The sequence below is a fragment of the Staurois parvus genome, unplaced genomic scaffold, assembly GCF_062004578.1.
Source record: "Staurois parvus isolate SC_StPar_1 unplaced genomic scaffold, SC_StPar_1.0 ptg000988l, whole genome shotgun sequence".
NCBI lineage: Eukaryota > Metazoa > Chordata > Amphibia > Anura > Ranidae > Staurois > Staurois parvus.
In genome coordinates, this window is record NW_028318784.1 from 247774 (window position 1) to 274920 (window position 27147).

General features: G+C 42.0%; 1 protein-coding gene across 5 annotated transcripts in view; it reads left to right on the top strand.

The window, feature by feature from the left end:
• The window catches only part of MRPL39 (mitochondrial ribosomal protein L39), a 151525-nt gene that overhangs the window by 51023 nt on the left and 73355 nt on the right, over positions 1-27147 (top strand). For all 5 annotated transcript variants that reach the window (XM_089657367.1, XM_089657370.1, XM_089657371.1 and 2 more), the window contains exons 3-4: positions 1574-1713; positions 8121-8220. In XM_089657367.1, the coding sequence (XP_089513493.1) occupies positions 1574-1713; positions 8121-8220 (240 nt within the window). The remainder of the gene's footprint in view (positions 1-1573; positions 1714-8120; positions 8221-27147) is intronic.

Here is a 27147-nt window from a genome sequence, read left to right on the forward strand (position 1 = left end):
AAAAAGAGCACGAATGCCAGTTAATATGAATTTGAAGGATGCCAAAACTCATTTCTACTTTAGAGGAAACCTTTTCTCAGAGAAAAATGTTGCCACCATTACTAACATGTCATTCTGAAAATGCTGGTTGCCTAGCAGTAATCCTAGTGACCTGCAGGCTTCAGGTGAGTAACCCAGGACAAGTATGCAGATAAGGACTTCTGACTTTTTTCTGATTTCCTAACCTGTTCTAAGTTTAAAGCCAGGCATAGATGGTTAGTAGTTTTTCCATTGAGCCAGCGAGCAGACTGATTCCTCCATCTGCACAAGTGAGGTGTATTGAGAAAATCCCCTCGCCAGCTCATTGTATTCTAATAGCAGCTGTCACTGCTGCCAGAATACACTGATCAGGGGCTACAGCCGCTGATCGATAATTTTTTCAGCGTATCTATTGAACAGAAGTCAATCTAGAAGTTGAACAGGGACGGCCACACGAAGATTGAAATTCAACTGTTCATTGCTGCACCAGAGGAATTTTTTTACATCTACGCCTAATCTAAGTTTTAAGAAGCATTGAAGTCATAGAGTCAACATTACAGCCAGGCAACCAGCTTTTTCAGAATGAAATAGGCAATAACAGCTCCCATATTCCTCATAGGAAACGGTTGTTTTAAGTGGCTCTTAGAGCGATGTATGATATCCATTCAGATGAAAGGTGAAGAATATTAGGTATCCATGTAGCAGATGTTGGCTGGACACTCAGAGTGTCGAATCGTATCATTACTGATTTCGCTGCAGCTTTTCAAGACTAATGCCATCTCTAAAATTTTTGCAAATGTTATATTTGAGTTTAAAGAAACAAACCAGCTTTGTAAATAGGACATCATCTGTCTGGTTCCCATCACATACGCTTGCACTGGCTTTCAAAGTATGTTTTGCAAGCTGTTTTAGCAAAGATTAGATGAAGTCTACAGCTTCCTCATAGCACTGATTAATATGTCAGTGTATCCTATACATTAGACACACTTCTTAAAGTGTTACTAAACCCACAACAGTAAAATCAGTCTGTATATGCAGTAAAGCATGCTTGTTATACTTACTGTGGAATCTAAGGGGTTAATCCTCCACATTATATAAAACAAGTTTAATCCCGTCTTCTCCAATCCTTCCCTTCTAGTGTCCCTAATCCATCTGCTGATAGTACAGAGCTCTAGGAGTCACTCAGCACATGCTCAGTTTGGTGTGTATTGCTAGAGAGTTTTTTTTTTTCTTTGCTGATCACATGCACCCTCTCAAAGAGCCAGTTGGGGTTGTCCAGACAGAGGGTCAGGGGTTATATAGCCTCATAGGACAGTCAGAGCAGAATGAAAACTCCTCCTACAAGCTTTAAGCACTGCTCGGCCAGACACTGACAGAAGTCACACAACTGCTCTAACTGCTGATGAGATAATGTATTTAGCCATTTATATTTACTAACATAATTGCATTTCCATGTTCTGTGTACTGTGGAAGACTAGATATAGGGGTTGTTAAAACTTGATTTACCTTTCTGCGTGATCAGATGTCATGTTTTACTTTTACTGTTTCTTTCCAGATCTCAATGAATGGTACTGTGCAAAGTCTGTGCTAGCTCTGGTGGACGGTGAGGTTTGGGATATGTATAAACCTCTCACTAAATCCTGTAATATCCAGTTTCTTACCTTCAAAGATGAAGATCCAGAAGAAGTCAATAAGGTCAGTAGACATTTATTTTCAGCGCTTTCATTCCTTCAGTTTAAGCTATATAACACAGATGTTTTACCTTTGATGGAAAGCACACACTTGTTAGCGATATGACTGTTTGGTTTGGGTACCCTACACCTTTTGAAATTAGTTTAACCCTTTGTGCTTGGAGGACATTGAAGTCTATGTGCTCAGAGGTCACGGCATAGAGCAGTGTTTCTCAATTTTTTTTTCCAGTTAAGGCTCCCTTTGAAATTTTGCTCAAGGCATCCCATTATAAAATATGTAAAACTTTTAGTTTAGTTTTTTTTTTTTTTTTCATAACACAGCAGTATCCACACACGTAGAACACCCAACATTAGAGGTGATTTATTCTTAAAAAGCAGATACACTTTTGCACTCTGGTACTGACTGGCATTCCACCATTTGTCTTCTCCTTCACTCAGCTAATGTGACCCCCAGTGCTGATGAAGAAGGGCAGGGGAGGAGCAAACAAGGATGCTGTGCAGTTGCCCAACATCCTACTTGTTAACCAATGTTTTCAAATGGTTGCTAGGGTACCGGCGGCTGACCCACACGCTGCCCAAGGTTATAATGCTGCACAATGAGAACCTGTGGCTTTGTGTAACAAGAAGGCAGGCTTGAGCCGCCTGCTAGCTTGTTGACAGTTTTTGGGCAATTTTTAGGCATTTTGCCAAGGCACCCATGAAGCATCTTGAGGGCACCTTGGTTGAAAAAGGCTGACCTAGTTGCCTAGACCAGTGTTTCTCAACCTTTTTTCGGTCAAGGCACTCTAAAAAATTATAGACTGTCCCGAGGCACCCTTTAAAATTATGCACAGTCTTGAGGCACCCCATTCTAAAATGTGAAAAACTATTCTAATAGCTTTATATAACACCGCAGCATCCACACATGTAGGACTCCCAGCATTAGAGGTGATTTATTCTTCCAAAGCAAATGCACGTTTGCTCACTGCTACTGACTAGTATTCCAGTGTTTCTCTTCTCCCTCAGTTTTTCTCCATCACTGAGCTAATGTGAACCCAGCACTGATGGAGAGGAGCAGGGGAAGGTCAAACTAGGTTGCTGTGCAGGCAGCTGACATCCTCCTCATCAACTGATGATGTCATTTGTTGTCAGGACGTTGGTGTCTAGAAGGTTGTAATGGCGTACAATGAAAACCTGTGGCTTTGTGTAACTAAAGGTCAGGCTTGTTCCATCCGCTGGCTTGTATACAAGTTTTGGGCAATTTTTAGACATCTTGCCAAGGCACCCCTGAAGAAACTTCAAGGCACCCCAGATGAGAAAGGCTGGCCTAGACCAAAGGCGGCCGTCAGTATGAATTTGGTTAACTTGATTATAAAGCTGTGACTAATTTGCCTACCTAAATCCGTTTTTTACTTTTTTTTTTTTTTTAATAGAACATAAGGATTTTATTTGACGTTTTAATAGTGTTTTTCTTTTATTTTAGGCTTACAAATAGTAAGTAACATATGTAAATGAAAAAAATTTATCATATTATTTTAAAACTATTTTAAATATCTTGATTAAATAATGTTTTGTTGATTACAATTACACACTGCCATCTTTAGGCTGCAGAGACCTTTCTTCACATTAGTTTATTTATTTTAGTCAGTTTTTTCCCCTCTGTTTTCACCTGGTGATCTGGCCTGTAACACATCTCTTGTATTCTAGTGCCCACACTCTGGACGTAGGAGCAGCAGAGATACCTTTGGGCAGCAGCACTGTTAATCTGTGGAGAAGGTGCTGTTAGATGTGCTGTCAGATTTAGATACAATAACAAACTGAAGCCAAACTTCAGCTAACACTTTATAAGCAGTTACAGCAACAGTTTTTTTTTGGGGAGATAAATGTTTTACATAATTAAAAGGTGATCATTGTATGCACCCCTGTCAGTGGTAAATGATTTGTCTCAACCCCCTAACTGCCACATCTGCAGGACAAGTTGTTCTGTTGAAAAACAAGACCTACTGGCAGGATCATCAGGTGATAATAAAGGAAAGCCAACCTTAGAAAGAAAACTAATGCAGCCATCATATCTAGGAGCTGATAAGCTGCAATATAATAAAAATGTTATCTTTTTGGTTTAATACCACTTTTTTATGATTAAACTCTTCAGCTTGCATTTGTTCAAAGCTTGCATTGTGAATACATGATTGCTAACCACTCTAATTTGTTTAAAAACATTAATGAAGGCTAATGCTATCAGTGACTGCCAGGTTTGACAGCTAGTGGCCTAATACAGTATAGTGTTAAATGGATGGTGTAAATAGATAGAGGCTGCCAGTGCTGACTCTTGAGGGCCAACAGTAATTTAGATAGGACAGGCTTTCCACCCTATCCATTCATCTGTGCCCCCTTAGAGTATTTGGTTCCTGGGTTTCTGCCGCTTCTGTAGGCAAGAGATTGTCATTTGATCTAGATATTTTTTATCTCTTTCTTTCCCACTTCTTTCTTTTACGTCACATCAAGGTCCTCATCCACAGTATATATTGGAAGGCCATGTTGGGCCTGTTTGTGAATGCAGATCTAGGGGTCTGTTCTGTCTGCCTCAGTAGGAGAAAGTAGTACCTGATTCATATTAGACACACTAATTCTCTCCTTTTTCTCCATAATCGATAAAACAGGCAGAATGAATCAGACCTCCGGTGAGATTGCTCCACTATAAACCCCTCTTCCACTAAGCCTCCCTTTGTGCCGGTTATTGGCTAGGGGCTCCTAGGGCCTTGTTTGGACATGTATTTATATGCTGATTTAGGGACATTGGACCAAAAGCTGATTTTAGCTCTCAGACTAGGAGCAAGAAGACATGTAAGGAAACCGCTCTTGATTTCAGATGAGTCGGGTAGATGTGCTCAAACATACAGTATGTGCTTCTTAATTTTAGATTTCCTAATGGCAAATATGCACACCTGAGAGATATTTGTCTGAGCATATTAAATGATGAACAGGAGGAAACCAGCTACTCAATTAGTTCCTAATGCATTTGGAGGATTGGGGCTTTTCATTTCCAATGAACATCACAAACTGCAGCTATGGGTTACAATCTCGCCACACGCTAAGCGCCGCATTATTTACCAGCTATGTAGAACATCATTACTCTACATTGAATCTGTTGCTGGAAAGCTTTTTCTTCCTCGGCTTTCACAGTAACCGTTTCATACCAAAGTAAGGCCTCTTGCACATGGGCATAAAAAATTGCCAATGTTTAGGCCTTATGCATACTTGAGCTCAAAAATGCTGCTTTCATAGTCATCCCTCCATGTTAACCTATATGTATATGCACACCTAGGAGTTTAGAGACAAGGGCATTTAGAGGCAGAAAAAATAATCACTTGTGTATTCAGGAGAATGCATAAAAACCGTTAAAAAGCACCTACACACACATTAACATTAGGGGCATTTAGGCGTGTTCCTGTTTTTCCACATTAATGTATTATAATAGCATATAAAATTCTGTTCAGTAGAGTTCAGTTAACGCCAGATGCGGGAACACGCATACAAAAACGTGGCTTTTTACCACGTTTCTCCTGCTGCTAAAATCTATAGAATACAGTTTGCATGAAACCTTACATTCAGGATTTTGTTGACAGATCCTGAGTAAAATGTTCTGTAAAGTCCTTGTGTATACACACATATAGGTACATACACGTACAATTGTTTTTCATCCTCTTTTAGCTTCTAGTGTTACGATGTATACAAATATATGTGCATAAATTACCACACTGAAATGTTATTTTTTTTTTTTTTTTATAAATTTCTAGATCATGACTCTATACTCATTGCTGTATTAATGATCTTTACGCAGCTGTATTCTTTGTTCCATAGACAACAATGCACCTGTGTTCAGATCAATAAAAAACAATTTGACATTTAAAGTGGTTGTTAACCTCAGACATGAAATGTGAACAAAGCATATCCCTCTCTAGTGTGTACTTGTCTCATTTAAGAGCACTGTCATTTCTCTCTGCTGCTTTGTTCCTCTGCTATCAGCATGATTAATTTCTGACAAGTTTTTCTGACACCAAGAAAAAAATGGTGACAGAGGAGGGACCTCCATCACACAGCTTGTGACTGACAGCTTTAGCTTTGTGTCTCTTCCCTCAAGTCAGATCTCAGAGCTCTCCTCATTGAGCTTTTTAGTGTGTCATTTCAGCGGTCCACACCCTTTTTTCAGAACTCTGACAAGCTGTATGAATTCTGCACTTTGGATGTAGAGAAGAGATTGTTGCAGATAAATGGATACAGCTTGTGTAGGAGGATTTGTTTAATCTCTGTATATAACCTGAGACCAGTGACTTATATATAAGGGTTTACAACCACTTGAACTCTCATGTGCAAAAGTCTTAAACAATATGTAATGTGTAACATATTTTAATAATAGCTGAAAGAACCTCTTGTTACGATGTACACTATATTGCCAAAAGTATTGGGACACTCCTCCAAATCATTGAATTCAGTTGTCACCTCCAATCACCTCCATGGCCACAGATGTATAATATCAAGGACCTAGACATGCAGACTGCCTCTACAAACATTTGTGAAAGATTGGGTCGCTTTCAGGAACTCAGTGACTCCAAGCGTGGTACTGTGATAGGTTGCCACCTGTGCAATAAGTCCATCCCTGAAATTTCCTTGCTACTAAATATTCCACGGTCAGCTGTTAGTAGTATTATAACAAAGTGGAAGCAACTGGGAACCAGGGGCGGACTGACAACTCATGGGGCCCCCGGGCAATAGGGGATCATGGGGCCCCTGTGTCCTTGCCCAAACTCAAAAAAGCCTATGAAAAAGGTACCAGGGGCATCTCATGGGGCCCTCTACTGACCCCGGGCCCTCGGGCAGTGCCCGAGTTTCCAAATGGTCAGTCTGCCCCTGCTGGGAACAACAGCAACTCTGCCATGAAGTGGTAGGCCACGTAAAGTAACAGAGTGGGGTCAGCGCATGCTAAAGCGCACAGTGCGCAGAAGTCGCCAACTATCTGCTAATGTATCTAAAAACCTCCAAACTTCGTCTGGCCTTCAGGTTAGCACAACAACAGTGCGTAGAGAGCTTCATGGAATGGGTTTTCATGGCCAAGCTGCTGCATCTAAGCCTTACATCACCAAGTGCAATGCAAAGTGTTGGATGCAGTGGTGTAAAGCATGCCGCCACTGGATTCTAGAGCAGTGGAGACGTGTTTCTAGAGTGGCAAATCACGCTTCTCTGTCTGGCAATCTGATGGACGTGTCTGGGTTTGGCAGTTGCCAGGAGAAGGGTACTTCCTGACTGCATTGTGCCAAGTGTAAAGTTTGGTGGAGGAGGGATTATGGTTTGGGGTTGTCTTTCAGGGTTTGGACTTGGCCCCTTAGTTTCAGTAAAGGGAACTTTTAAGGTGTCAGCATACCAAGACATTTTGGACAATTTCATGCTCCCAGCTTTGTGGGGACAGTTTGGGGATGGCCCCTTCCTGTTCCAACATGACTGCGCACCAGTGCACAAAGCAAGGTCCATAAGGACATGGATGAGCGAGTCTGGGGTGGAGGAACTTGACTGGCCTGCACAGAGTCCTGACCTCAACCCAATAGAACACCTTTGGGATGAATTAGAGTGGAGACCTTCTCGTCCGACATCAGTGCCTGACCTCACAAATGCATTTCTGGGAGAATGGTCAAACCTTCCCATAGACACTCCTAAACCTTGTGGACAGTCTTCCCAGAAGAGTTGAAGCTGTTTTAGCTGCAAAGGGTGGGCCAACTCAATATTTAACCCTACGGACTAAGACTGGGATGCCATTAAAGTTCATATGCGTGTAAAGGCAGGCGGCCCAATATTTTTGGCAATATAGTGTATCTAAACCCAAGAACAATTTTGTTTATATGTTTATGCTTACCAGTGCTATGTGCTCTGATTCATTATGTTTTTCCATAGTTTTTCTGGTGTTCAGTGTGCAGTATTTCTAAATCACTGAAATGCATAGTAAAGCAGGACCTCCCACTTAGCAATCAGCTTGAAGTAGGCCAAAGTGATCTGTTCTCAGTATCTGCAGAATAAAAAGAGATGAGGATTTCCCCAAAGTCCTTGACATATATTGTATACTTGACAAAGGGGCTGTTTTTTCACTGACTCTTCCTTCTATTAGCTGTGGGAACCCTTTTGAAAGTTTTTCAGGGTCCTATGTTACAAGTAATACAAGAAATACAGGTGAGCAAATTCAGATGGAATTACCAATGATTATTTGCCAAATACAATTACCTCTAGCAACCAATTCATTTTAGTGTGATGTAATCAGTCTATCTGTTTACCATAGCATATTACCTTTCATATATGAATTTTCTTTGCACCATTTCGCCAGATAAGCCTGTATTAACCAGGTAATGCTAGTAATGGGATTTCTAATTCTTTTCTCCTGGGTTTCAGGCATATTGGCGTTCTTGTGCAGCAATACTGGGATATGTGTTAGAACAGGCTTTCAAAGAGGATTACATGGTGAATCTTGTTAGAGCTCCAGAGATACCAGGTGAGGTTTTCATTTTTTTTTTTTTTTATTGAAAATGTTATTAAAAGGATACCTAAAGGCAAGTCTTCTACGTGTGAATCAGAAGGGTAGAGGGTAACATATGAAAACTATATACACCTCTGTGTTTTTGAAAGTCAGGAGGTGAACTAAACAGCAACAGAGTGACCTCCAGGTTCTGCAATCTATGCTTTCTGTGACATTAGGTATTTACAAAGCTTTCTCATTTTAGCTCTTTGTTCCATATTTTGTTTGCTGTGTGAATTTTGCTTAAACAATAAATGCATTTTTTTTATCCCCCCTTCCAGATGAATACTTAAAGCGGAACTTAACCCAAAAGGGGAAGTTCCATTTTAAGTCCTCCGACCCCCCCCCCCCTTTACTTAGTTTGGCATGTAATCTTTTTTTGGAGGGAGCAGGTACCTAGGTTTGACAGGCAATCTAAGCGGAAGTTCTCCTTTCCTTTTCCCTTCCTGCAGTCTTCTAGGAAACATCACAGGTCCCAGAAGACTGCAGGACCATTCACAAAGCGCAGCACGGCTTGCACATGTGCAGTGAGCAGCCAGCTGGGAAGCTGCAAGCAGCACAGTCGACTGCCCACAGTTAAGATGCCGGTGCTGGGAACCCGAAGACTAGTGAAAGAACTAGCCTGGGTGAGGACAGCACTGGATCCATGAAGAGGTAAGTGTCCTATTATTACAAGTCAGCAGCTACAGGATTTGTAGCTGCTGACTTTTATTTGTCTATTTTTTACAGAGTGGAGAACTGCTTTAATGAGACATTCAGTGCCGCAAGTCCTAACTGTATCTGTACAGTAGAGCCCCACAAACATTTATGCAGAAATCTACAGGGCTTGTCCTGAAACTAAATTTTCTTTAGAGTAGAGAATACAGTTCTCTGTCAGCATGCTGTAGAGAAAGAGCCTTGCTCTCTGTGTGGAGCAGTGGTCTCACTGAAGAGGTCTGACACAGCTGACTAATCAGGAAATGTTCTGCTTCATGCTGACTGGAGAGCGCTAGTTCTGACTTGAGGCATGGGTCTCTGCAGAGAGATCACGACTTCCCCACAGAGGGCAAGAGTTGCTCTCAACAGCATACTGAAAGGGGACAGGCTTTTCTACTCAGGCTGTGACTTCTTTTAGGAAAGAAACAAACGTTAAAGACTTTGCACACCTTTTGTTTAGCAGTGTATTTAACTGATTTTAAATAAACGTTCAATTAGGCTTTACCACTTTTTTTTTTTTAGACCTCTTCTGAAAATACTATTTGCTTGGTTGTCCTTGGGGCACTTTAGCTCTGTATGTTTCCCTTTACTGATCTGGAACAAATATAGAGCTGAGCAATTTCCTCACTGATATACACTATATTGCCAAAAGTATTGGGACACTCCTCCAGATCACTGGGTGTAGATATTCCAATCACCTCCATGGCCACAGGTGTATAAAATCAAGCACCTAGGCATTCAGACTGCTTCTACAAACATTTGTGAACAAATGGGTCGCTTTCAGGAGCTCAGTGACTCCAAGCATGGTACCATGATAGGTTGCCACCTGTGCAATAAGTCCATCTGTGAGTTTTCCTTCCTACTAAATATTCCAAGGTCAAATGTTAGTGGTATTATAACAAAGTGGAAGCAACTGGGAACAACAGCAACTCAGCCACGAAGTAGTAGGCCACGTAAAATGGCAGAGCGGGGTCAGCGCATGCTGAAGCACACAGTGCACAGAAGTCGCCATCTGTCTGCAGAGTCAATAGCTGAAGACCTCCAAACTTTGTGTGGTCTTTAGATTAGTACAACAACAGTGCGTAGAGAGCTCCATGCAATGGGTTTTCATGACCAAGGAACTGCATCCAAGCCTTACATCACCAAGTGCAAAGTGTCAGATGCAGTGGTGTAAAGCACACCGCCACTGGACTCTAGAGCAGTGGAGACATGTTCTCTGGAGTGACGAATCACGCTTCTCTGTCTGGCAATCTGGTGGATGTGTTCTGATATGGTGATTGCCAGGAAAACGGTACTTGCCTGACTGCAATGTGCCAAGTGTAAAGTTTGGTGGAGGGGGGTTTATGGTGTGGGGTTGTTTTTCAGGGGTTGGGCTTGGCATCTTAGTTCCAGTGAAGGGAACACTTAAGGGGTCGGCATACGAAGACATTTTGGACAATTTCATGCTCCCAACTTTGTGAGAACCTTTTGGGGATGACCCCTTCCTGTTCCAACATGACTGCTCACCAGTGCACAAAGCAAGGTCCATAAAGACATGGATGAGCGAGTCTGGGGTGGAGGAACTTGACTGATCTGCACAGAGTCCTGACCTCAACCAAATAGAACACCTTTGGGATGAATTAGAGTGGAGACTGCGAGCCAGGCCTTCTCGTCGTACATCAGTACCTGACCTCACAAATGCGCTTCTGAAAGAATGGTCAAACATTTCTATAGACAACTCCTATACCTTGTGGACAGCCTTACCAGAAGAGGTGAAGCTGTTATAGCTACAAAGGGTGGTCCAACTCAATATTGAACCCTACGGACTAAGACTGGGATGCCATTAAAGTTGATGTGCATGTAAAGGCAGGCATCCCAATGCTTTTGCCAATATAGTGTATGCTTATGCCAGGCCCCACACTCCCTTTCCCATACACTTCCTGCACTCTCCAATATACTCTGTAAGGGTCCTCCTGTGATGGACACTTCTGGCAGCCAATAGGCAGTGTCAGCAGTAAGCAATTCTTCCACACAAAGGAGAGCCTTTCACACTACAGATCGGAAGAGAAAAGAATTGGGGCTCTGCCTATCACATGACTACAATTTTTAGATAAGTAGCCAGGGTTTTTTTTAGACTTTAAACTGAAAACACTGGATATTGACCAGGGATAGGTGGAGTGGAAAGCGATTATTTTATTTTCTGGAGATGAACTTTAAGGACTGCTGATAGAAGTTCAGGCCTTATGGAAAGTCTGTAATTTTAATCAGATCAGACTTGACTCCTAGGGGTGTGTTTATCAATGATTCTCTGGTGAAATTTGACTAGTGCCAAAAAAGCTAAATTCACCCAAGTAAGATTTGACAGTATTGCCCAGAATTTTCTCTTAGGATTCGTTCTGTTTATTATGTGACATTAGCTGGGTGAGTTTGTTAGTTCACATTTTGCCAGGATGAATCTTGATTGTACAGGAGAAACAGTTTTTTCACTTTTGGATAAATCTTTGTGTGAATGTTAACCGCCTCTCACCCGCCATATAGTCCAATGACGGGCGCAAGGTGGTTCTCTCGTTCTGGGAGGACGTCATATGACGTCCTCCCATTCTCACCGCGCTCCGGAAGGAAAAGAAAAAAAAAAGAAAAAGCTCCTAGAAGCTGAAGCTCAAAAAACGCTAATAGCTTGGACACATATGATAACACTATTTAGCTTCTAGGAGTTTAAAAAATCGCTAGTCTGCATGGAGCCTTAAACTGATGGTTCAATCGGGCTTCAAATGTATTTTCGTTCTAACAATACACACTTCATAATCCTGCTTTTACCTACGGTAGAACCAGATGCCTTGTACCTACGGTAGGACCAGATGCATTGTACCTACTGTAGGACCAGATGCCTTGTACCTACTGTAGAACCTGATGCCTTGTACCTACTGTAGGGCCAGATGCCTTGTACCTACTGTAGGACCAGGTGCCTTGTATCTACTGTAGGACCAGATGCCTTGTACCTACGGTAGGACCAGATGCATTGTACCTACTGTAGGACCAGATGCCTTGTACCTACTGTAGAACCTGATGCCTTGTACCTACTGTAGGGCCAGATGCCTTGTACCTACTGTAGGACCAGGTGCCTTGTATCTACTGTAGGACCAGATGCCTTGTACCTACGGTAGGACCAGATGCTTTGTACCTACTGTAGGACCAGATTCATTAACTTTTTTTTTTTCTCAACTCCTAACATTAATTACTCATGTACAGCAGCAAAAGACAGAAATAGATGTGGACATGAAATAATATGTGAGGTGCCTAGGCTGTGTTAATTAGTGCGGTTATTACAGTGCGTTAATGAAAACAAGGAATTGTAATGACTTGGTAATTAGAGGGGTAGTGTAAGGTGGGCAGTGCCAGGGAATGGAGATTGCATATTGTGATCTCTCATTACACAGCCTCTACCCAGCATCTGTCATAATGAGACCTCAGCCTGGCTCACTTCATAATTAAATGTGCACGTTGTTTGTGTATTTCCAGCATGGTGAAATTCCTCTCTGTAATTGTCACTTTTCATATTGTTGACATGATTGGGGTCACAAACTCATTTTTCTTTTTTTCCTTCTGTTTGGCATAACAAGCTGTTTGTTCTTCCATACAACTCTTCTGACTCCTATATCAACTGCATAGAAAGTGTGGATCGTGTTATCTGTCGCTTCCGCTCTGTAGAGCAGCCATTTTGTGTCCATTGCCATTATGTATGCAAATACAATTTATTGGTGATGTGACATTATAGCTGTTTACACCTAATCATTAAAGTGGCTGTAAACCTCAGACATAAAATATGAACAAAACCTATCCCTCTATAGTGTGTACTTGTCTCAATTAAGAGCACCACCGGGGAGATTTACTAAAACTGGAGAGTAGAGAATCTGTGCAGGTCTGCAGAGAAACAAATTATTTTCCAGGTTTTGTTCTCAAAGCTTAATCAAACAAACTATGGTTAGACGTTGGCTACAATGTACAGCTGCACCAGATTTTGAGTGCTCCAGTTTTAGTAAATCGCCCCCTAAGTGTCATTTCTGTCTGCTGCTTCATTCCTTTGCTATCAGCATGAATCACCTCTGACAAGTTTTCCTGACACCAAGAGAAAAAATGGTGACGGGGAGGGACCTCCATAAGATTGACATCCTTGGCTCTGTTCATGTGTGCTTTGTGAAGGAGGAATGTGTTCCTTCCCTCTTATCAGCTCTCAGAGCACTCTTCACTGAGCTCTGCAGTGTGTAAATTCAAATTAAAAAAACTGCATATAGACAAGTACAATTTATGTAGGAGGATTTGTTTCATCTTTGTGTATCACCTGAGGCCAGTAACCTCACTGGGTATATGTAAGGATTTGCAACCACTTTAGCCTCTTTCTGCCTGCCGTACACATATATGCGGCCTCTAGGCAGTTGGGCTTTAACGTAGAGAGGCCACATATATGCGTCCTAAATGCTCACTCACAGCACAGTTACCGGCAGGTACCGGAAAGCTCCCGACGACTACTTGCAATCAGGAGCTTTCCGATCATGTGACCCCGTCACATGATCAGAACGCTCGCCTCCACCTCCCAGCATTTAGAACCTCTTAAACAGCTGGGAGGCGGCAGCAGGAAGCAGTAAAAATCTACGTCATGCATACACTAGGACCGCTATTGTAAAAAGTGATGTATTCTGATAACTGTATGCAGCTAATACTTGTAACTATTGCACACAGGACCTTAAAAAAATTTCTCTTAGAAGCTCTCCTCCTGGCAGCAGTGTTTTTGCAGAAACAAAACACCTGACGCTTGTAAAAGTATCTAACACTTTTAACAAGCATTTAGGCGCGTTTAGTAGCATCAAGCGCTTGGGTGTTAATTCAGTTCATTGGCCAGAATGATAATTTTTTCTGGCTATTGAAATGGATTAATGTTCAAGTGCTAAACATGCCTAGTGTTAAAATGCATTTAGATGCGTCAAGCGATTTTTCTGCCAAAACTGTGCTGCTCCTGGATGCATTGGCCCTGGGATTTTTTTTTCCTGCTGGTAAACGTTACTGCTACTAAAAGCTTCTAAAAGTGTGCGTGGACACATAGGATAACATAGAGGGCCATTTGGAAGCAGTAAAAAAAAACAAAACAGCCTGATGCCCCTAAAAGTGGCTGCAAAAACATCCTGTGTGCATGAGACCTTAGTATACAAACAAAATGTATAATTTTATCCTCATTTGTATGCTGAGCAAGCATAATGATGGAGTTGGGACACTGCGACATTGCTAGGGGAGGTTACAACAGTTAAACTATATCTAAACCCCCCCAAAAATGTAAAATATTGCATCTTACCATTCCTTTGATGTGGTGTCTGCATTAGTTTCTGTATAGAATATAATTGTTATTTTTTCTTCTTTCATTTATCATTTATTTTTCACCTTATAATCCTGTGAATAGCAGACTTCCTGTCCCTGGACTTCAAACATGTCTTCATCTTCGTCACATGTAAAACGGGGAGATTAGTATTTTATCGAAAAAGATATTTATGTTTTTGTTTTCAATGCTGCTCTCAGGAAGTGACAAGAACACTGTATTTCTGGCAAGATAAGCAGGTATTTTCTGTGCTTGCTGAGCCTGAGAAATGAAAAATAATGCAGCCATCACATCTAAGGACTGGTAAACTGAAATATATTAAATTTATTTCCTTTTTTTTTTTTTTTTTTTTTTTGTTCCCATGTTTTTTTCCAAAGTACACTTATCATTTTTTGCCCACATTCTTCTGCCTACTTGCCCACAGCCTGCTGCAATGTTTTCATCCTGCCCATAAGTTATTCAGTGTTGTGGCTGAGCCTGCTCAGTAGATGCTCATAAACTCCTATGGGACTGCCTGCTGAGGCAGGATATACTTGGGACAAGGTTCCATAGAAGTCTTTAGGCACTGCATAAGCTTTGTGAGCACAAAGAAGATATCTTAATCATACAGTACAGATAAAGGATATTTGCAGACCCTGGATTATTGGCTGCTACCGTAAGGTAATTGGACACTCATAAAGCTTTGTTGGACTTGCCCTCTGGGTGTACTCCTACAACCCTACACCACTCTGTAGCACCTCTGTTTTTTGCTAGTGTCCTTAGGTGATTGTTATCTTCTCCCTTACAGAGGAATCATTGTATGCCCAACAAGTTTATTATTTTATCTTGAATCAAGCCACCCTTACAGCACCCTCTGCTTCCTTGGGATCTTAATTTGGTTCTCTTTGTCTTGCATAAACCACCATTTGAACCGATTAGGAAACTTTGCATGATCTCTCCTACAACGTGGCCTTCCGAAATGCTATTATGTCTGTCAGACTTGTTTCTTAATTGGCAGCTCTCTCTTGTAGGGAGCTATTTCTGATTCTTCACAAAGACAAAGTGATCCTACGCCCAGGAACTACTGTTCTATCCAAAGTGGTATCTACCTATCACCCTAAAGAAGACAGTCCTTCCCTCTTTGTGTTCTGATCCAAAGTACCCCAAAGAGATTGCTCATCATTGTCTGGATTTGGAGCTGTCAGAGTCTATCTGAAAGCTACAACTTCTTCCAGAAAGATGGTCTCTTTGTCCTGTTGTCAGGGCCTTGTTAAAGGAAATCTAGTATTGCCAGGTGGATAACCCATCTCCTCTCAAGAGCTTACACTCAAAAGAAACACCTCCAGCACTCTTACATGCTCAGATCGGTGAGGCTTCCTGGGTACTCTGACAGACCGCCTCTGTTGCCCAGCTTTGCATGGCCACCGCCTGGCCTTCAGTTCATACCTTCTTCAAGTACCTGGTGGATGTCCAGTCTTTTGCGGATGCAGCTTTTGCCCGCAGTGTTCTCGCAGCAGCACTGCTGACCGTTGTTATTGAGCCTGTTGGTACTGTTTTATTTGCCTCGTTGTTGTCCACCCTTTTATTCCTTGAACTTCACCCAAAAGGGTTTGCCAATTCCCCCCCCCCCTACCCCCCAGTGTCACATTTGGCACTTTGTGGGCAAGAGGAGAGAACACATACCTGGTTTCGGTAGGTACTTGGTCCCACTTCCGGTCAGATGCGCCACGGCGATCTGAGCCAGAAGTTCGGCCCCCTGTCTTCCCCTGCAGCCATCTGGGACACGTCACAGATCCCAGAAGACTGTGGGACCATTCACAAAGCGCAGCGTGCTTCGCGCATGTGCAGTAGGTAGCCGGCTGGGAAGACGCAAGGCTTCACTTACAGTTTCCCTTACTGAAGATGCCTGAACCTGCACCCAAAGCTGATTGAAGAATCAGCTCTGGTGAGGACATCGCTGGATCCCTGGACAAGCAAGTGTCCTTATAGTAAAAGTCAGCAGATACAGTATTTGTAGCTGCTGCCTTTTATTTTTTTGGGGGGGAGCCTGGAGCTCTACTTTAAGCACACCTAGTATTTTTACAGAGAATTCTAAATAAGGGCACGTGGAATGAAAGAATTAAAAAGTACATGCAGTATGCTATGCTTATTATACATGCTGTACTAACCAGGTACACTTCTAAAATACAATATTATTACTATAGTGGCCCTTTTAACTTGGGGACATATTATCTGACGCTATGTCTGCTTTAAAGAAAAATATACAGGTTTTGTTGTATAGATTGCTTTCCCTGGAAATAGAGGATTCTTCAGCAACAAGCTGCAAAGTACCAGCAGATAAAGAAATGGTTTGTGTGGTGTAAGGATAGAGAGAGCTGTGAATAGCTCCCAGCAGTCTCATCCACTAGAAACATTACACTGCTCAGGAATGGTAGTATTGTCCTTTATATTTTATTGGCTGTGCTAATGTAATAAGAGCCTGCCAGGCCACACTGCTTTCATGCTTATTCGGTTAAGCAGATCTTTCCTTAATACTGTGCCAGAGACTGTCTCTTAAAGTGACACTGGAGTGAGAGTAAAGTGCCCAGCTTTGGTTGAAGAATGAAGACCACCCATTCCTCCATCCCCACTCTATAAACATGTACAGTATATCTGAATCAGGAGGAAATAAACAACCTTGCTTGCCTCTATCCTTGAGACATGTCCTTCATACTCTTCTTTTTTTTTTTTCTTACAAATTCTTTATTTAAGAGTAAAGTATCCAACAAACCATGTCAGTAAAACGGGCATTGACCAAAGCCATACAGCTTACAACATAAAAGTCGTATGTATAAAAGCAGCATTTCCAGAGAAGCACAATAATAAAGTATGGTTGTACAAAACATTAACCACTTCAAGTCCGGACACTTTAACCCCCTTCCTGTCCAGGCCAATTTTCAGCTTTCAGTGCTATCATACTTTGAATGACAATTGCGCGGTCATGCAACACTGTACCCATATGAATTTTTTAGCATTTTTTTGAGACAGATAAAGCTTTATTTTGGTGATATTTATTCACCACTGGGATTTTGTTTTGTAACTGAACTGTAACTGAAGAAGTCCAAACAATTTTACATTTTTTTAATATTTTTTTTTTTACATACTGTCACTTTAGCAGTACAGTGTCACCATGGTGACACTGTACTACTTGTGGGGGGCGATGAAGATTTTTTATTTTTTTTTTACACTGATTGCTTTTACATCCATAAAGACTGTAAATGCAATAATTTCTCCTCCTATCTGGCTGCATTTTTGCAGCCTTTCAGAACTACTGTGTGAGCTGTGATTGGTCACAGTTTGTCACATGGTACAAGGCTGTTGTGAATAGCCTTGTACCATGTGACCTCTGTGATCATTCACAGATTTCACACGTAGTAAGCAATGATGTCAGAAGTGACATCTTGCTTACTACTCTGCATGTGATCACTGATTGACCAATCAGTGATCACATGATCAGGACCTCGCACAGAGGTCCCGTATGACGATCGGCGTTCCACTGTGTCCAGAGGACACAACGGGCACCGGATCGCGGTGCTGCGCACTCCCAGGGAGCGCGCACAAGCAGGGAGTGGGGAGGCCTTTCATAAACGGCCACCCGACCCTGCACTGCCACCGTCTGGCCGTTTATATACAACGGCCGGACGGGAGGTGGTGAAAGAGGGGACCGCACCGGGGCAGGAAAATACTTGGCTATTTTTGTCCTGCCTGTTGCCTGGGTCCCTGTTCCCCCACCGCCAATTTGAAAATATCTGTGATACATGCGCTTCATCTCGCAAGTGCACCTCAGGACATTACTGGCATCTGTTGGGGGAATACACCCTTTCCCAACATTTTGCAGGACCTTGGGGAAAAGATTTTTTTTCCCTCCGCAAATGAATGCAATTATGTATGGCATTATTATGACATCATGCACTTTATGTAGTGCATGCGCAGTATAAAAATACTGCTTTATCTTACGATTTAGGTATGGGATTTCCCTGAAGACAACGATGACATTGCTTTCCCAAGGGACATCTGTGCGGCCAGGGCAATGTCACCACTGCCTTCAGGGAAACCAGAAAATACCAGCGAAGAAAGGAAAGCAGAAAAACATTTACAAAATCCCTCAAACCTTGACACTCCTTCCTTGGTTTTAGAGCCCAATCCTACTTCTATTTTTATGCAGTATAGCACATTCAGTTTAAGTATAGTTCACATTCTTTCCTATGTAGCTAGGTTACATCTATGCATTATTACCCTATTGAAATGGGATTGAAGAGTTGATAGCATTGGTAGAGAAATCCCTACTGTTTCTGTCTTGGATTGTCACTTGTTTTTGCAGTAAAGAATGTAAGTGTCATAGAATCTCATGGCCTTGTTCACATGAGCTTTAGCTTATATCATTTTGGAAATATTAAAAAGATTTTATTAGTAGTGGTGACTGTCAGTTTTATCAATTTACTAGCCAGCTTTATGGCTTGTTTGCACACAGCAGCCTATGGCACTCTTGAAAGGTGGCTGGGAAACCATTTGTCACCTCCTTACTGACTGTTTTAACCCCGAAAGGCCCACAGCACCATGCCACAACTGCTGCATTGCATGTAGTTGCAGGGCGGTTAGCTCCATGGCCCTTTTCACTTGAATGGGTCACATTCAGCAGTGGTAGTAGCTGCTGAATGGGACATGGGTTACAATTTTTCCCACGCCATGTGTATGGGGGAAAGCAGGGGCAGTAAAATGTGTAAATGAGCCCCTAATAGGCAGAACAACCACTTGAAGCTTGCTGTTACCATCTTGTTTAACCACTTGCCCTCCTGAGGATTTACCCCCCTTCTGACCAGGCCATTTTTTTGTAATATGGCACTGCATTATGTTAACTGACAATTGCACGGTCATGCAACGCTGCACTCAAGTGAAATTTGCGTCCTTTTTTCCCCACACATAGAGCTTTCTTTCGGTGGTATTTGATCGCCTGTGCGGTTTTTATTTTTTGCACTATAAGCAGTTTTGAGAAAAAAAACCCCAATATTTTTGACTTTTTGCTATTAAACATGTCCAGTAAAAACATTTAAAAAAAATCACATTTCCTTATAAATTTAGGACAAAATGTATTCTTCGACATGTCTTTGCTAAAAGAAAAAAAAAAATCCCAATACGTGTAAATTAATTGGTTTGCATGAAAGTTAGCGTTTACAAATGGCGGTATAGATACTGGAATTTAAAAAAAAAAATCTTTTCTTTTACTAGTAGTGGCAATCAGCAACTTATTGCGGGACTGCAGCGGGCATTCAGACACTGGGGGGAACTGATTTGGTGTCACTGACAATCCCCAGTGACACCAATACAGTGATCAGTGCTTCTAAAAGGACACTGACACTGTACTAATGGCACTGGGCAGGAAGGGGATAACGTGGAGCGATCAAAGTGTTAACTGTGTGCTGTTTTACTATGTGGGCTGTCTGTGTTTCACTGTAAGAACACTGCTTTGCCATGCAGAGCCATACAAAGCAGTGTGCAGGAGCTGACAGGAGAGATCTGTATTGTTTACATACAGGTCTCTCCCCCATCGGAGATGCTTGGCGATCACCGGGTGCTGGAGAGTAATCACCGGCCGGGACCCGGTGATTGACAGCTGGGACCACGAACACCCGGAACTGCAAAATCACTTATATAGACGTGATTTTTTGCAACCCTTGCCGCCCTTTAGCAGTATTTCTGCTATAGGGTGGAGGGGAAGCGGTTAACAAGACTGTTAGGATTTTTGTTTAACATTCCCATAGGGCTCTTTCATATTAGTGGTTGAGGGGTGGTAAAACACCACTGTTGAGCTGTGTTTTACCATCCCCCAAGTGTTCCCCTGTTTAGCTGCAGCAGCCAGGGGTGTACACATGCTGCAGCCTTGATGCTTTGCTTTGCAGCTGCAGCAAGGAATTTACCCCCTCTCTCAAGTGAATGGGGCAGTTCTGCAAGTGCCCTGCAACTGTGTGCAGTACATGCTGTTGCCATAGGCAAGTGCAGGGTTCAAGGTGTTAAAAAAGTGGTGATATGGCAATACTACAACGCCTCACCGTTTTTCAAATGCTCTCTGTAATCCAAACATGGATCACTCTTCAGAGACCAAAGCAAGTGTGAATGAGCCCTTAAAGTGACAAATCAAGTACAATTTACATGCGTCTCTACCAAAGGTAGTTTATTCCGAACAAGAAAACTTTTAATCCTGGAAGCTTCACACTGAGATGACTGTCTTGTATCTGTGTAATGAAAACAATAAGCGGCACGTTATTAAGAATTGATGAAATCTCTGACGAGAATGCAGAATTATGGGATGAAATGCCATACATTATTAATGAATAGCAGATTTACAAGCAGGATAAGCAACTTGCAACAGTGCCAGCTACATCTGCCATCCCCAAGCTCGTACTTTGAACACAAGAAGAATCTTGTGTTGTCGGTCTGTTGTAGGACACACAAAAAATGATCAAGGCATTTGAAATCATTTAATGCGAGCACTTTCTTCTCTTGCGACGGAGCTGCCCTTCCGTAAATAATTTCCACTGAAGAGGCTGAGATTAAAGCCAGAGTCGCCTGTAATTTAGGTTGCCGTTTTCTGCTATTATAGTATGAAAGCTTGGAATTGAGACACAAAAGAGTGACCTGATATTACCGGGAATGCTATTTTTTTGTGGGAACTGGTGACCCCAGTGAATCCGTTCTTCATCCTTCAGCAGTATACTGTACATAAAGCATTGTTTGAGAATCAATTTGTAAGCCATATTCCTGGGAAACTTTTAGGTGAAGATAGCAGATGTTTAAAAAGCATTTTAACCCTATTATTGTCAATGCCTTTATACTTGGCCACCAGGAATTTGGCAGCAGCATCACTGGTACCAAAGTGCATGAGCACATATACAATCGGTCAAAGTGCTCTATGAGGTTGGCTCAGCCTTGAATCTGAAAGTGTAAAGGGAATTTTTTTTTTTTATAGCAACCATGTCATACTTACCTGTTCTGTGCAGTGGTTTTGTGTCAATTGATGCACACAGCACGGCTCTGCCCCACCCGCCATTGTCTCCTCACAGGCTCCTCACATCAAGAGCCAATGGCTCCCACTGCTGCCTCCATGGCCAGAGAGATGAGAGCCGCTGCCCATGGACACAGTGCTGGATAGAGATCAGTCTCGGGTAAATATAAGAGGTGGCTAGGAGGGGGGGCTACACATAGGTTTTTTGTACCTTAATGCTTAGAATGCGTTAAGATAAAAAACCTTCTGCTTTTAGAATCACTGGAAGCTTAAAGTGGTTGTACAGGCTGAAAGTTTTTGCCTTCATATATTTTATGCATGAAGGTAAAAAACCTTCCACCTTAGCCCCCCCCCAATACTTATCTGAGCCTGATCTCGATCCAACGCTGTACGTGAATCCTTCCTCACTGGCTCAGAGACAGCAGTGGCCAGTGAGGAGGGATCGGGGGCAGGGTTGAGCTATGTTCTGTATATCTGTGGACAAACCGAGTTGACTCGGGAGCAAGCATGTGGCTCGCTATAGGCGCACTCAGCAAAAGGGGAGAAGCTGAAATTGCTAGCAAGGGACCAAAAAAGAGGAGGATCGGGGCTGCTCTGTGCAAAACCATTCCACCGAGCGGATAAGTATGACATGCTTGTTGTTTTAACCACTTTACAACCGGGCTATAGCCAAATGATCTCCGTGATCGCTGTGTCCTATCGACACTGCTGATCATGTGATGTGGTAAAATGCCAATCATAGCGGCCTTTTACCACGTGATCAGCTGTGTCCAATAACACAGCAGATCACCGGGTAAATGCAGTTGCTGGTTGTCGGCTGTACTTTCCTCAGGTTGCCACAGCGTGAGAAAAGTACTGCCGATAACCGGCAATTGTCAGAAAACAGAACGGTACTGATGATCAGTGCCCAGCAGTGCCACCCATCTGTGTTCATCAGTGCCTAGCAGTGCCCATCGTTGCTGCTTTCAGTGCAGCATAATCAGTGCTGCCTATCAGTTCTGCATATCCATGCTGCCTATCAGTACCCATCTGTGCTGCCTATCAGTGCAGCCTCATCAATGCACATCAGTGAAGGAGAAAAATTACCTGTTTGCAAAATTTTAAAATAGAAACAAAGAAACACTTTTTTTTTTCAAATGTTTTGCTCTTTTTTTTGTTTATAGCGCAAAAAATAAAAGTGGCGATTAAATACCACCAAAAGAAAGCTCTATTTGCGTGAGAAAAATTATAAAAATTTCATATGGGTACAGTGTTGCATGACCGCGCAAATAGCATTCAAAATGCGACAGCGCTAAAAGTTGAAAATCGGCCTGGGCAGGAAGGGGGTATAAGTGCCCGGTAGGCAAGTGGTACAAAAAAACCCCTTTAGTATCACTTTAATCTGCGTATAATTTGCCTTTTCTAGTTGCTGCTCTTCCCACTCATTTACATGCTAACAATGTTTTAAAATAAAATCCATTTTCATTACATGTCTTATTTTATATGCAGTCTGTGCTTCTCTATGTAATGCAGGCAGATTGTGGCTGGTGGGAGTGGCCTGTATGGTGCTGTAGATGGTTTCCTGAAAACATCACCACACCCTGTACTGCACTGCTTTTTTGAGCCCTTAGCCTGGACATAAGCAGTTGTCTAGCACTTGAGAGGCGTTATACAAATATAAATATTCACTTAAGGACCGGGCTTTTTCTGGCACTTTTTGTTCACTTGCAGCAATCCGTTTTTTAGAACCCCCAAACATTATTATTTTTTTTTTTTTCAAGCAGAGGCCCTAGAGAATAAATTGGTGGGTTTTGCAATTTTTTATGTCGCACAGTATTTGCACAGTGGTTTTTCAAACTAGTTTTTGGGAAAAAATACACTTAATAATGCAAAAAAACACAACACATAACCCTATTCTTTGTAAATTATAAAATATGATGTTACGCCAAGTAAATAGATACCAAACATGTCATGCTTTAAAATTGCAAAAACCCGTGCAACAGCAAGAAATGACGTAAATTAGGCAACGCTTTGATAGCCTTTACAGGTTACCACTTTAGATTTACAGAAGAGATCTGGTACTAGAATTACTGCCCTATTTGACATTCCCGGTGATACCTCACATGTGTGAGATGATTGGTGTTTTTGCGCATGAGAGGCGGATGTGTGTGTTCTCCTTTGCTTGCAAGCACGAGTGGATGGGGGCACTTATTTTTTAATTATTTTATTATTTGGTTTTTTTACACGGTTGCTTTAAATTTTTTTTAGCACTTTTATTGCTGTCACAAGAAATGTAAACATCCTGGTGACCGCAAAAGGCACCTGACAGGTACTCTTTATGAAGGGATCTGGGGTCTATAAGACCCGAAATCCCTCTTCTGCACTTAAAAGCATTCAAAACACCAAGATCATTGTTTTTGAATGCTTTTGAGTTTTTAAAAATGGTGCCGTTGACATCCTGGTAAACCGAAAATGATGACAGGTCATCGTTTCTGGGTTACCTTAGCGGAAAGCCGATCAAAGCCATTTCCAGCTTTGTTTGGATCTCCAACCAGCTGTCAGACAGGTTGACTGGTTGCTCAGATCAGCTGGTGGGACAGGAGAGCCCAAGCAAGCTGTGGAAAGCGGCTGGAGGGGGGACGTCCCCTCCCACTGCTTTTAATAGCGATCAAGAGGCTAGTTAGCTGCTCTGATTGCTATTACAAGAGAGCTGATTCAGAGGGTTCACCACAAGGTGCAAACCATTCATAAGCCTGAAGAATAGAAAAGCCACGTAAGACTTTGCCGAAAAACATCTAAAAAAGCCAGAGCAGTTCTGGAAAAGCATTCTTTGGACGGATGAAACTAAGATTAATCTATCCAAGAATGACTGGCAGCAAAAAGTGTGGAGGAGATTTGGAACAGCTCATGATCCAAAGCACACAACGTCATCTGTAAAACATGGTGGAAGCTGTGTGATGGCATGGGCATACATGGCTTCTAGTGGCACGGGTCATTGGTGTTTAATGATAATGTGACAGAAGCAGCCCGATGAATTCTGCAGTGTTTAGTGATATACTGTCAGCCCAGATTCAGCCAAATTCAGCAAAGTTGATTGGATGGCGCTTCACAGTACAGATGGACAATGATCCAAAACACACTACAAAAGCAACCAAGGAGCTTTTGAAGGAAAAGAAGTGGAATATTCTGCAATGGCCGAGTCAATCATCTGATCTCAACCCATTTGAGCATGCATTTCATTTGCTGAAGGCAAAACTAAAGGCAGAAAGAAAGCACAACTGAAGACCGCTGCAGTTAGAGCCTGGCAAAGCATCAGAAAGGAGGAATCCCAGTCTTTGGTAATGTCCATGGGTTCCAGACTTCAGGCAGTCATTCCCAGTAAAGGATTCTCAACAAAATATTAAAAATAAACATTTTATTTATGATTATATTAATTTGTCCAATTACTTTTGGACAATGGGATGGCTACTCTTGAAAAAGGGGGGATGGCTACTCTTAAGGTAAGGTAATTACTAAGGTATTTCCTAAACCCTTCCTGCATTTTGGATGTACATACCCTCAAATTAAACCTGAGAGCGTGCACTTTCAGCCCATATCCATTATATAACTATAGCTTGAATATGTTTTGGAAATAACTGGAAAAAAACTAAAATTGTTCCTGTGTCCAAATAAATATGGACCTAACTGTACATAGATAGAATACATGGATAGAATACCTTGTGTAATGCCCACATTGATGATAAGCCTCCTTGTTTAAAATAAGTAAAATACAGCAAATGAAAGTGGTAGGCCAGGACAAATAAAGCTAGGGAGGAAAGAGCTAGATGATGCTAAATATCCTTGAGCCAGGAAACTGGTCTGCATAGCTTTTAATGCACATCGTGAAAAAAATCTGAGTACACAATTTTAATACAGAAGAGGAGAGTAAAGGTAAGTCTGTGGGGTCCTTTTTTAAATGTGAAATTGGATAATGGGGGCTTTGATGGCGAGTCTGACTAGGAATATTGTAGTCCTGGTAAAACACTGTCTTTTTGGACTGAGTTTGAAGTAGTATCGGCCTCTTGCAATCCCTCCTAGCCTTCTTGTCTTAATTTGCATTCTAACTGTACGGTCTCACTTTATTTTGTAAAGCACTGTGCAAACTGTTGATACTGTATAACAATAGACTGAAATACAAGCGACACAGTCTTGACTATTAGACTTTGTAAGTTTCAAATTACATACAGAAAGTAAAATAAACATTTGTAAGAGTAGAGATGGACAGTCATCGTGTTACAGAGCACAATGACTATTCATCTCTACTCTTACAAATGTTTATTTTCATCAATATTAAAAAGTAAAAAAAGGAGTGGGGGAAATGTCACAGAAAATGTGTGTGTGTGTGAAAAGGTAAGTATAAGCTGGCCGGATTAAAAGGACAACTGACAACTGTGATTTAGAATGAAATAGTACAATATTCTGGGGGATTATATGCACTGGAGGTCATGGAGATGGGGGTAATCATTATGTTTCAGGATTATACAGCTTGGCATTTGTCCATGTTTCTAGTTGCGGGTGAAAGGAAAATAGGAAATATTGTAGAGCAAGAAGAATCCAGCTGAAGGATGAGGAAAGAAAAGAATAGTGGAAGAGAAGAGCAAAGGAATGAAGGGAAAGGGGAGAGAGAAGGGAAGAATATGAAAGAGGGGGGGAGGAAGCAATAGAGGGAATGGGGTGGGAGAAAGAGTAGTAGCAGGGACACCCCTGGGGCCTGACCAGGGGCACGGAAACCTCGGTTTTGTGGTGAGCTATTTCATGGTAGGTAAAGAGAATGATCTAGGTTCATATGGTCATTTTATTCCACCCATGGGGACCATGTATTGAGCATCATTAAAGTATATGTGAACCCTCAACTTTTAATAACAACTCATTCATGGTTGAATGACTGTTCGGGGGGGGGGGGGGAGGGGTTGTCAGCACAAGTCTGATCATTGAGCAGGCTGAGTTACTGTGCTGGGAGGGGCTTCTATTTTTCATCTAAGCATTGCTGCATTTCTCATTTTATCCCACTGAATTAAGTTGGAAATCTGCAGGACCCCTATTTTCATGCAAGAGGTGTATTCCCAATCATACTGCCTGCAAGCTTATTACTGTCATACTTACAAAAAGCAAGTTATTGCAAGTTTCTAATAACCACTAGTCATAGTCAAATGTTCCTGGGAAGCAGGAATTCTACTGGCTCGCCTGCATGGCAGCACATGACTCTGATGCAGAGTAAGTGAAGGTTTGGCTCCGATGTGAGGGAGAATCTGATAAAATGGAGGGTCCTCTAATATGTGAAGTTGATTTTATGAAGACGGTTGGCCCAGGCTCAGGCTCCCCACTTAAAAATAACATTTACAATTTTTGCATTTTATACTGGGAGGCCTCCAAATTTACCATGCATACAGGGTCCAGCGAATGTAAAAAGGTTGAGAAACGCTGAATTACACAAAACTCAATGGTGGATTGAGTGGATTTTCTGGCTTCTGTCACAGGGTTTATGTCATTGAATGCAACCAAAGGCAGAAATAAATGCCTTAAAACCCAACACAGGGAAAAGTAAAAGTCCTCCTTTGCAGTTGGACTGTGCCGACTCATTAATGTTCACATGTTGCTAAAAGCACTTTTACTTACCTGATCCTCTGCTTCTCCCAGCAGTCAGAGCTCCCCTACACTCTGACAGTGAACTGTCCCTTGGAATCTCCACATTCATTACAGGGTTTTGGTCCTTGCATCAGTATTGATGGCAATTGGGGCACCCGGCCGCAGGTTCCGGTCTAGTAATGTGGAGGACCCTGTGGGAATGGAAGATTGGTTTGAAATAACTACTTTACTTGATCCCCCT